The sequence below is a fragment of the Nerophis lumbriciformis genome, linkage group LG19 (genome assembly GCF_033978685.3).
Source record: "Nerophis lumbriciformis linkage group LG19, RoL_Nlum_v2.1, whole genome shotgun sequence".
NCBI lineage: Eukaryota > Metazoa > Chordata > Actinopteri > Syngnathiformes > Syngnathidae > Nerophis > Nerophis lumbriciformis.
In genome coordinates this window covers 34,030,883-34,043,062 of record NC_084566.2, presented here as the reverse complement: position 1 = coordinate 34,043,062, position 12,180 = coordinate 34,030,883, and the positions used below count along the sequence as shown (strand labels likewise).

Sequence of the window (12,180 nt, the reverse complement as noted above, 5' to 3'; positions counted from 1 at the left end):
TATAGCAGTCACTTGAAAGAAGCGCTTCCTGATAAACACAGTTTTTTGACCTTGCACTAATGAGAAATACAGGTTTTTGATTTTGTAGACCCCACACACCCGACTATAGGACACTCCGGTTAATTGAATAGGCGTTTTATTTGATGCATTTACTGTTTATGTTGATGTGTTGGCGAAACATTAACTATTTCACTAGCTTTTGTTCTTGTATTTGTGTCTTGATCTAAAAAAAACTGTGTGTGTTCAACTCTAAATAGAAGCATCAAACGAACTTTTAACACATTCCCGAAAGAAGAAACATTCTGTCTTGCAGCAGATTAGAGCAGTGTTTTTCAACTGCTCCACACGCTGTAAGTCTTTGCTGTCGTCCAGCATTCTGTTTTTGTTTACTTTGCAACCAGTTCAGTTTTAGTTTCGTTCTGCATAGCCTTCCCTAAGCTTCAATGTATTTTCTTAGCGGCACTCGCCTTTTGTTTATTTTTGGTTTAAGCATTAGATACCTCTTTACCTGCACACTGTCGTCTGCATATTGTGATCACGACAAACCATGTTCCCGACATCTACAAAGCAATTAGCTACTTGCTGCCACCTACTGATATGGAAGAGTATAAAATGGTTACTCTGCCGAGCTCTAGACATCACCGACACTCAACAACGGCACGTTTGCAGATTATTATTACTGGTTTGCAAAAAATATTTTTAACCCAAATAGGTGAAATTACAAACGTACATAATCTACCACGGCAGACCAGACTGTATCTCACGGCACATTAGTGTGCCGCGGCACTAATGTGTGCCGTTGTTAAGTGTCGGTGCTTTCTAGAGCTCGGCAGAGTAACCGTGTAATACTCTTCCATATCAGTAGGTGGCAGCAAGTAGCTAATTGCTTTGTAGATGTCGGGAACATGGTTTGTCGTGATCACAATATGCAGACGACAATGTGCAGGTAAAAAGGTATCTAATGCAGAAGCCAAAAATAAACAAAAGGCAAGTGCCGCTAAGAAAAGGCATTGAAGCTTAGGGAAGCTAAAACTGAACTGGCTGCAAAGTAAACAAAAACAGAATGCTGGATGACAGCAAAGACTTACAGCGTGTGGAGCAGACAGCGTCCACAAAGTACATCCGAACATGACATGACAATCAACAATATCCCCACAAAGAAGGATAAAACAATTTAAATAGTCTTGATTGTTAAAACAAAGCAGGTGCGGGGAATAGCGCTGAAGGGAGACATGAAACTGCTACAGGAAAATACCAACAAAACAGGAAAAGCCAAAATAGGAGCGCAAGACAAGAACTAAAACACTACACACAGGAAGACACCAAAAAAACTCCAAATAAGTCAGGGGGTGATGTGACAGGCGGTGACAGTACACCTACTTTAAGACAAGAGCTATAGTGATGCCTGGTTGGTTATGGTTGGAATTCATATCCAACACTTGCGAGAACAACTTTATATTGTCAATATCGGCTACTGAGTTTCCTTTTTTAATGTTTTCTGCTGGTGGTGTGCCGATGTGCCTTGGCTCAAAAAAGGTTGAAAAACACTGGATTAGAGAGACAACACATTTCGGAATTTATAGTCAATTATCTAAAAGCTCAACGAGGATGAAAATGAAGAGCAGAGCCCCGCTGGTTAGGAGGGCTAGATAGTGTATTATTGGCTTTTAATTGGACATAATGCACTCAGTCTCCGGTCTTTTAATTAAGATTGCCTCAGCTGGCCTTCAATGAACAGACACACTGAGCCGAGCCACTCTCTGAAATTATCCGCAGCGTTAATGATTTTTGACTGCCGCCAATGAATGGCTTTGCGTCCCAAACCTTCCAGACAGCTGGAATATTTCAATTGCCAAGTGGACGAATCACGCCGTGACGTTAGCAGACTTATATCGATTAGCGTCCGTATGTCAAAGAGTTGGTCTTTCTAATCCATTTGTACATCTTACTTCACAAACACCATTGTTATTTATGAGCCTGATACGCGCACATTCTTGCAAGGCTGATGTCTTATAGCTTGGAGCGAGTGTAAATGAGCCTGCCGCGTACAGGAAATCAACAAAACGGTCTGGATGGAAACAAACCCAAATGTAGTGATTAATGCAACATGTCATTTCGGTTTCGAGTTGCGTGTCATTACAGCAGCAAGCAGCGCAATTACAATTGTCCATGCTGATGAATTGTGTGCGTACGATTCAAATAATGTACTTCTCTCCATGCATTATTTAAAAGCCCCATGTTATATTTCAGCTTTGTGTATATTCCAACATCTAGCCTCGATGCCGGATTTTAGACATGTTGAAAGGAATTTTTGTGAGCCATACTCGATACTCACCATTTTGTGTGATTGTAGCTTGAATGCTAATGAACTGTCTCTCCGACAGTTTGTCGCCAAGAAGCACTATTGTGTACTTTATATATATTTTTTAGACATACACTGTAACTCTGCACTCTCCAACGTAATAGACGTCAGTGGAAGGCGCTTCCTAGCTGTCAGGTTCAAACACTGATGACAAGAGGCAAAGAATTAAACAGAGACAGAATTCAATTTGGACTCAACATATTGAGGAGAGTCGCCCGGACATTGTATCCTTCTACAATCTCCAGCACGCTCTGCCAAAAGATTGTATGCCTCCTTCTTTTATTTTGGACCCTCCCCGACCACGTGGCCACGGCTGTTTCCAAAGGACAAAGGTCGCAAAAGGTTCACAGAAAAGGTCGTAAACAATTCACAGAAAAGGTCAGTTCAAAAAAAAGTTCGAAAAATAGTTCAAAAAGAGGTTCATAAAATAGTTCAAGAAGAGTTCGTCTGGAAATTGGGCAGAATCTGTCTGCCCAATGCTGATGTAACGAAATTTCGTTCTTATCTGTACTGTAAAGTTCAAATTTGAATGACAATAAAAAGGAAGTCTAAGTCTAAGTCTAAGAAATTGGGCAGATCCTGTCATCTCTCCACTTTGAAGTCCTTGGGCCAGAACAACATCCTTCTGTTGATTACCATACATGAGAGAAAACAGAAAACCCTTCATGTGGCTCTCCCCCTTACACAGTGGAGTTTTACGAGCCTTCTTCTTGGTAGGTTTCAAAGACAGCTCTCGTCCCCCTGCTAGGAACTCAATGTAATACAACGTTTTTGTGATCATTTAGAATCAATTATTCCAACACTAGCGACCCCACTGTCAGACACGGCACAGGAGCCCAGCGTGCAGGTTTTAACAAAGTTTTAATAATCATATGTTTTCACAAAGTTCTCTCTCCAGCGGGACGCGACTTTTCAGCCACGTCCGTATCCTCTCTCCCCCCTCCTGCTCCCGGCCGCTTACTGTTAAAGGCCTACTGAAATGCGATTTTCTTATTTAAACGGGGATAGCAGGTCCATTCTATGTGTCATACTTGATCATTTCGCGATATTGCCATATTTTTGCTGAAAGGATTTAGTAGAGAACATCGACGATTAAGTTCGCAACTTTTGGTCGCTGATAAAAAAGCCTTGCCTGTACCAGAAGTAGCAGACGAGTAGCGTGACGTCACAGGTTGTGGAGCTCCTCACATCCGCACATTGTTTACAATCATGGCCACCAGCAGCGAGAGAGATTCGGACCGAGAAAGCGACGATTTCCCCATTAATTTGAGCGAGGATGAAAGATTTGTGGATGAGGAAAGTGAGAGTGAAGGACTAGAGGGCAGTGGGAGCGATTCAGATAGGGAAGATGCTGTGAGAGGCGGGTGGGACCTGATATTCAGCTGGGAATGACGAAAACAGTAAATAAACACAAGACATATATATACTCTATTAGCCACAACACAACCAGGCTTATATTTAATATGCCACAAATTAATCCCGCATAACAAACACCTCCCCCCTCCCGTCCATATAACCCGCCAATACAACTCAAACACCTGCACAACACACTCAATCCCACAGCCCAAAGTACCGTTCACCTCCCCAAAGTTCATACAGCACATATATTTCCCCAAAGTTCCCAAAGTTACGTACGTGACATGCACATAGCGGCACGCACGTACGGGCAAGCGATCAAATGTTTGGAAGCCGCAGCTGCATGCGTACTCACGGTACCGTGTCTGCGTATCCAACTCAAAGTCCTCCTGGTAAGAGTATCTGTTGTCCCAGTTCTCCACAGGCCAATGGTAAAGCTTGACTGTCATCTTCCGGGAATGTAAACAATGAAACACCGGCCGTGTTTGTGTTGCTGCAGTCGGCCGCAATACACCGCTTCCCACCTACAGCTTTCTTTTTTGCTGTCTCCATTGTTCATTGAACAAATTGCAAAAGATTCACCAACACAGATGTCCAGAATACTGTGGAATTTTGCGATGAAACAGACGACTTAATAGCTGGCCACCATGCTGTCCCAAAATGTCCTCCACAATCCGTGACGTCACGCGCTGACGTCATCATACCGAGACGTTTTCAGCAGGATATTTCGCGCAAAATTTAAAATTGCACTTTAGTTAGCTAACCCGGCCGTATTGGCATGTGTTGCAATGTTAAGATTTCATCATTGATATATAAACTATCAGACTGCGTGGTCGGTAGTAGTGGGTTTCAGTAGGCCTTTAAAGACAACGGATGATTAGATTAACACGTACCACCTGTGAAATCTAATCACCTGCCGGCTGTGTCTCGCCGTCAGCACTGCCACGCCCCCCCCGTCTGATGGTGCTCTGTCCTCAGCACCATGGACAGAGGCGGTGACCTTTGCTCCTGCAGGCAGCGCTGGCCCCCCCCCACACACACACACAACGTCATATATCACTGGACTAAAAAATATTTAGAGTTAAAGGAAACCTAACGGCATTTGTATTAACTTTTTCTAAAATAAAAAAATACATATAAAAATATAGAAATGTATATTTTAAAAACATACGTTTGTTAATTGTATTTATTTGTATGTGGATTTAATTTTCGGTTTCATTTATGAGGTCAACTTGTGTCTTTTGTTACGAAAGCTTTTTTTTTATACACTGAATTTTGGTATATTTATTATTCTTTTATTCACTGTTCTGTTAAAAACAGAGAACAAGGAAATTGGATAAAATTGCTATGGTATGAAAAGGGGTAGGATTAAATAAGCTCCGCTTCTTCCTACTCCTTTTTCGGACGCGCTGTAATGAAACAACTGGAAATATGTGATGCATTACATTGTATCGCATGCATGTTCCAAATAAACTGAACTGAAGTGAAGTGGTGGACAAGTCAGAGGCCTTCATGATGGCATTAAAGTTGTTGTCTACTCTCCGTCTTTTTGCTTTTCTGATGTTCTACGCCTCTAACAAATACCACCTTCGCCTCTTCCAGGGAATGCCAGGTCCCCCGGGTGAAAAGGGAGAGAACGGAGACGTTGGAGCCATGGTGAGTGTACTTTTAAGTGTAAATGTGTTAAATAATGTGGATTTTTTTTCACAGCTACATGTAAAGAAATGCATGCACGGTACTTTTTTATTTTAATTTTTGTGTTTAATATCTGTCTCTGTCTTGTCACAGGGTCCTCCTGGACCTCCAGGCCCTCGAGGCCCTCAGGGTTCTGGTGGAGCCAGCGTAAGTTTGTATGTGGAAGACATTAGCTGTGTATAATTGCGCTCACCGGCATGTATGCTGCCTCCACAGGGAGCTTTAGGGCCTCCCGGTGGTATCGGAGGACCAGGAGCTGTCGGTGAGAAGGTGAGTTGGGGAAACCTGATATCATTTTTGTAAAACATGTTCATGTCTTTCAAGAACCTGACTGTTTTTTTAAGCACATTTCTAAGTACTTGCACTGCAAAAAGTCAGTGTTAAAAAACAAGGGAAAAAAATACAAAAATGAGGGGTATTTTATTTGAACAAAGCAAAATTTTCTGCCAATAGAACAAGAAAATTAGGCTTGTCAAGACTTTCCAAAACAAGTAAAATTAGCTAACCTCAATGAACCCAAAAATACCTTAAAATAAGTATATTCTCACTAATAACAAGTTCACTTTTCTTGGTGGAAAAAAAGAATAGACCTTTTTGCTCAATATGTTGAAAAATATTTTTAAATTAAGTAAATGCTAGTGCCATTATCTTGACATAATTATATGCATACATCATGATTTTTATTATTGTTGTTATTACTTTAAAAAAGTAGTTTTATACTTGTGAGTGTTGATGACACGGCTTTGCAACAGTTGATATTCTACTTTCAAGCATGTTTTACTCAATATAAGTCATACAATCTCAGCAACAAGCTGTAATATCTTACTGAGATCATTTAGGACCAAAACCCTTAAAACAAGTAAAACACCCTAACATAAAATTTGCTTCGTGAGAAGAATTATCTTATCAGACAGAAAATAAGCAAATATCACCCTTATTTGAGATATTTCATCTTAGATTTCAGTTTTTGCAGTGTGAAAGATGCCCAGTGGGATACATTGGGGTCATCTACAACCATGCATTTATAGTCCCAACTGTTTGCAGCTTTATTTCATATTAAAGGGATGAGGTTGGAATATTTGGTGTTTCTGATAACTGCATTTTGACACATTTTGCCAATGCTGCTCAACAGGGAGAAACCGGTGAGGCGGGTAACCCGGGATCATCGGGAGAGCCAGGTCCAGGAGTGAGTACAGGAGCAGCTTTGTCCACAAACTCATTTTCATTCACATGATGATATTATGAGTCCTTTAAGTGACGCAAACCTTTGTGTGTCCTCAGGGCGCACGAGGAGAGACTGGTGAGAAGGGAGAACCTGGACCACCAGGAGCCGCTGGACCTGCTGGCGCCCGCGGACCCGGTGGAGATGACGGTCCAAAGGGGAATTCTGTACGTCAGCTCCATAGATTAAAAAAAATACACAATCCAAACAAGGACAAACACTTAAGTCAAGTTCTGACTTTCTCCGCCTCTTTGCAGGGACCCGCTGGCTTCCCAGGAGACCCCGGTCCCCCCGGTGAACCCGGCGCCGCTGTAAGTGTTACAATTATCCCTATTAACCAGAACCTTTTATTTTGTACGCACTTCTTATCTTTTACTGACTTGTCTTCTCATTTAGGGCCTTGATGGTTTATCAGGAGACAAGGGAGATGACGGAGATGCTGGTCAACCAGTGAGTACAAAATCGAATCTAAATAAATTGTACTGGTCAAAACATGTAGCAAGATGAAAGGACAATAACATATTTGAATATATAACAAATGTAAAAAAAAATTTAAAAGTGGTATCTTTTTCCAATTAGGGTCCCCCAGGTCCTTCTGGCGAGGCTGGAGTACCAGGACCTCCTGGCAAAAGGGTAAGTGAGGGTTATTCACCGTAAAGTTATTCAAGATTGTGACAGTCTCTCACTGTCGTCCGGGTTCCATGGACCACCAAAGAGGGACATGACTGCGGCAGTTTTATCACTTTGTTTATTTTTCAATAAACCTTCTGCGCAGGTCGGGTCGCTTTTCAGCTCCTCTTCCCTCAAACCGCTCGCTCTTCCGGTGGCTTTTCAGCCGCCCTTGTCTTCGTCTCTCTCTTGGTCGCTTGCGCTCTTCATGCAGTGCTCGCGTCTCTCCAACTCCTTCTGCCTCGTCGTTCTCAACTGCCGCCCTTTTATACACTGGGAGGGGATCCCGGCGTGCCCCGCCTCGCTGTCGGCCTGCCGGCCACGTCTCCCCACAAAGATGTTGCAGGGTTTTTCTACCTAATGAATGACGGACGGAAAACAGCGGCCAGGTTTAAGTAGTTAAAGGGGAACATTATCACAATTTCAGAAGGGTTAAAACCATTAAAAATCAGTTCCCAGTGGCTTATTTTATTTTTCAAAGTTTTTTTCAAAATTTTACCCATCACGCATTATCCCTAAAAAAAGCTTCAAAGTGCCTGATTTTAACCATCGTTATAAACACCAGTCCATTTTCCTGTGACGTCACACAGTGATGCCAACACAAACAAACATGGCGGATAGAACAGCAAGCTATAGCGACATTAGCTCGGATTCAGACTCGGATTTCAGCGGCTTAAGCGATTCAACAGATTACGCATGTATTGAAACGGATGGTTGTAGTGTGGAGGCAGGTAGCGAAAACGAAATTGAAGAAGAAACTGAAGCTATTGAGCCATATCGGTTTGAACCGTATGCAAGCGAAACCGACGAAAACGACACAACAGCCAGCGACACGGGAGAAAGCGAGGACGAATTCGGCGATCGCCTTCTAACCAACGATTGGTATGTGTTTGTTTGGCATTAAAGGAAACTAACAACTATGAACTAGGTTTACAGCATATGAAATACATTTGGCAACAACATGCACTTTGAGAGTGCAGACAGCCCATTTCAGGCGCGCTAAGAACATATATTTTTCCACGATTTCAGCACTCAGGTTAACCATACCTAAATAGACACAAAATACTGCATTACACAAGACTACCCGAATGTACTCGAATGATTGAAAAAAATAAAAAATTTTAAGCTAAATTATTGGTAAACACAGTTTATGTATAATAATTTACGTAAAACCGCGAGTAATGAATAAAGTTTTCATCAATTAATATATTCTGTAGACGTACCCTCATCCGCTCTCTTTTCCTGAAAGATGATCTGTCCAGTTTTGGAGTTGATGTCAGCAGGCCAGGGAAGCTAGGGTCGATATTCTTCTCTTGATCATCTTCATTCTTGCCATCTCTGTCGTAGCATAGCTTTCGTTGGTAAAGTGTGCGGAACAAACGACTGACCATTTCGTCGGCTTTCCCCACACCCTCGTATTTTGAACAAATTTCGTCCAATTTCTTGCCACTTTCGCATCTTTGGGCCACTGGTGCAACTTGAATCCGTCCCTGTTCGTGTTGTTATACCCTCCGACAACACACCGACGAAAGTGAGAAAATGGCGGATTGCTTCCCGATGTGACGTCATCGCTCCGAGAGCGAATAATAGAAAGGCGTTTAATTCGCCAAAATTCACCCATTTAGAGTTCGGAAATCGGTTAAAAAATATATATGGTCTTTTTTCTGCAACATCAAGGTATATATTGACGCTTACATAGGTCTGGTGATAATATTCCCCTTTAAAAACAACATTTAGAAAATGAAGTTCTGAAAAAGGTTTTGTGAAGATTATCAATCAATCAATCAATCAATGTTTACTTAAATAGCCCCAAATCACAAGTGTCTCAAAGGGCTACACAAGCCACAACAATTATAACTGATTTTCTTTCATTCTGATTAGTTTTATTCTGAATGAAACATTAGTCAGTCCTGAACACAATGAGTAGCCCAGTCGTCTAATATTATTTCTGTTTTTTTTACAAAGGAAATGCATGCTTTTAATTAACCATCATATTATTATTTACAATATTTAAATTACCAGTAATGTTGATCAATTGTAGTTTATTTGTATTTTTAAATGTGTAAAAAATTTGGTATCTATCTTGTATCTAAAAAAAAATTGCATGTGGATGCTTGACATCATTAGCACATGTGCACGCTTGGGTACACACAACACACAACACAACACAACACTACACACCCAGCTAATGCACTCACATGCTCATAACCTATATTGAAATTCCACTGCGGATGGCTTTTGTCGGCCGTATTTGATATAGCACGCGACAACCCACTCCTGAGAGTCTGACCTGAGGCTGTGTGGCCAAAAACGCTGCCGTGCTTTTAGCTCGTATGTTTGCAACATAATGGTCCAGGCGGTGGAGGCACCATCTGAAGGTCAACTCGTTCACCAGCTGTCCTAAAAGTATGGACGCGAACTAGAATAGCGTCTGTCCATCACTGTTTGCACAATGAGGTCATCCCCAGCATGGATGTTTTTTAAATGTGTCATCCTGTGTTTGCCTTAAAGGGACCCCTTGGACCTGTAGGTCAGGGGGGAAGACAAGGAGAGAAGGGATCCAAGGTGACTGATCATTCTTTCAATTTAGCGTTCTTATAGAACTCCTTTGAGAATTTCACTTTTTTCCCCTCAGGGAGAATCTGGAGCTGAGGGACCTCCTGGAAAGACTGGACCTGTGGGAGCTCAGGGACCTTCAGGCAAGCCTGGCGCTGAGGGTCTGCGAGGAATCCCCGGCCCTGTTGTGAGTACCAGTTAGACCATGGGTGTCAAACTCTGGCCCGCGGGCCAAATTTGGCCCGTGAGGTGATATCAAATTAACACTAGAGCTGGCCCGCCGATTATATACAGCGGCGGTGCCGCGGTACATCGCTAATTCTCATACTTGACAAACCTCCCAGTGCCCCTCCCGATAATTGTATCGTCCCCTTTTCGTCCAGTCCAACGCGTGCTGGCTCAGTTACATAATATGTGCGGCTTTGGCACGCACACAGAAGTGAATGCAACGCATACTTGATCTTCAGCCATACAGGTTACACTGAGGGTGGCCGTATAAACAACTTTAACAATGTTAGAAATACACGCCACACTGTGAATCCACACCAAACAAGAATGACAAACACATTTCGGGAGAACATCCGCACAGTAACACAACAGAACAAATACCCAGAACCCTTTGCAGCACTAACTCTTCCGGGACGCTACAAGGTGTGTGTATGTGTGTGTGGGGGGGGGGGGGGGGTTTGGTGGTAGCGGGAAGTGTATATTGTAGCATCCCGGAAGAGTTAGTGCTGCAAAGGGTTCTGGGTATTTGTTCTGTTGTGTTACTGTGCAGATGTTCTCCCAAAATGTGTTTGCCATTCTTGTTTGGTGTGGATTCACAGTGTGGCGTATATTTCTAACAATGTTAAAGTTGCTTATACGGCCACTCTCAGTGTAAACTGTATCGCTGTTGATGAAGTATGCTTTGCATTCACGTGTGTGTGCGTACAGGGGCCGCTCATATCTTGTGACTGGGCGGGCACGTTGTTAGAAGGGATGAAAAGCGTAGCTCGTAGAGGACGTTAAAAGCAGTGCCTGTAAGGCACGTCCCCAAGAGATATAATGACTGATGAACACCTTTGTTCGATAATGAAGGTTGCCTCAGCTCAAAGCCTGAGCCCCGACATTATTGAACTAGCATCCAAAAAAACATGCCAGGTATCTGACTTGGGCACATCAGATTAGATCAGTGTGTTGCAAACTGAGCAGTTTAAAGTCCTGAATGGTTGGTACATTCATTATTTTATTTTCAAATGTATTAGCCTGTGGAAAAAGTTAATGTTGATATTTACCTCAGAAGGCTGCAAATAGAAAAGAGGCATTCAATTTTTATTTAAATTGTATTTGATATGCTATTGATATTTTTTAATTATTATTATTATTATTTGAAACTCGATTTTACATGTCATTATAAAGTTATACAAGCCTTGCTTGTTCAATATTTAATGCAAAACTTGTTTGGGTCCCTATCAAAAAGGTTAATTTGTTCAACCTTGGCCCGCGGCTTTGTTCAGTTTTAAATTTTGGCCCACTCTGTATTTGAGTTTGACACCCCTGACTTAGACCTTTGTAAAGAACAAGTCAAGACAGGGGCAGTCAGACTATCAACCCTTCTTTAGGATTGTCAGGTTCAAACACTGATGACATCTATTAATCAGACAAGAAGCAAGGAATCATGCAGAGAGTTCAATTCAGCTCATGAGGAGACACGTGTTTTGGGCTGTATTCTAGCTACAGATCCAAACTACGTTCTAAAAACCCAGCCCGCGTGCTTCCTCTCTTTATTTAGAAGGTCCCTGTTACATCACTGAAGCTGTCGCTGAGGGAAGGGGGTAATCTCGACAACTCCAGTTAGACACAATATATGATTATACAAGAAATGCAAATGTGTTGACGCTGGTGATATCGCCTTGTCTCTGCTCTGTCTGCGTCACGGCGGTGTTCGGCCTTGGCAGTCAGCAAGCCGAGTCTGGACACAACACTGATAGAGAATCTTTTGGATTGCCAGCTTTGCACAGATACAAAAATACCACTTCAGCACAATTGACGATAATTTATAGCAAAGGCCCTTAAGCATAAAGTTGTGTGATAATATGTACATAATTATTCTGACAAGGGTGAGCAAGGACTTCCCGGCGCCTCTGGAAAAGATGGACCTCCCGGACCTTTGGTAAGATTTTAAAACTCCCGCCACACACGCATTCTTTACTGTCTCATCATCCTGACCCTTCACCCCCCACAGGGCCCACCCGGACTTCTTGGTATGAAGGGCGACTCCGGCTTCAAGGGAGAGAAAGTAAGCGCTTCTTTCCGTGCTTCCTGAAGAACATGAAGG

At 42.4% G+C, this 12,180-nt stretch overlaps 1 protein-coding gene across 2 annotated transcripts in view; it reads left to right on the top strand.

Moving 5' to 3' along the window:
- The window catches only part of LOC133618476 (collagen alpha-1(XI) chain-like), a 189,095-nt gene that overhangs the window by 164,773 nt on the left and 12,142 nt on the right, over positions 1 to 12,180 (top strand). For both annotated transcript variants that reach the window (XM_061978862.1, XM_061978861.1), the window contains 12 exons: positions 5,321 to 5,374; positions 5,507 to 5,560; positions 5,630 to 5,683; positions 6,546 to 6,599; positions 6,695 to 6,802; positions 6,893 to 6,946; positions 7,032 to 7,085; positions 7,215 to 7,268; positions 9,816 to 9,869; positions 9,940 to 10,047; positions 11,962 to 12,015; positions 12,088 to 12,141. In XM_061978862.1, the coding sequence (XP_061834846.1) occupies positions 5,321 to 5,374; positions 5,507 to 5,560; positions 5,630 to 5,683; positions 6,546 to 6,599; positions 6,695 to 6,802; positions 6,893 to 6,946; positions 7,032 to 7,085; positions 7,215 to 7,268; positions 9,816 to 9,869; positions 9,940 to 10,047; positions 11,962 to 12,015; positions 12,088 to 12,141 (756 nt within the window). The remainder of the gene's footprint in view (positions 1 to 5,320; positions 5,375 to 5,506; positions 5,561 to 5,629; positions 5,684 to 6,545; positions 6,600 to 6,694; positions 6,803 to 6,892; positions 6,947 to 7,031; positions 7,086 to 7,214; positions 7,269 to 9,815; positions 9,870 to 9,939; positions 10,048 to 11,961; positions 12,016 to 12,087; positions 12,142 to 12,180) is intronic.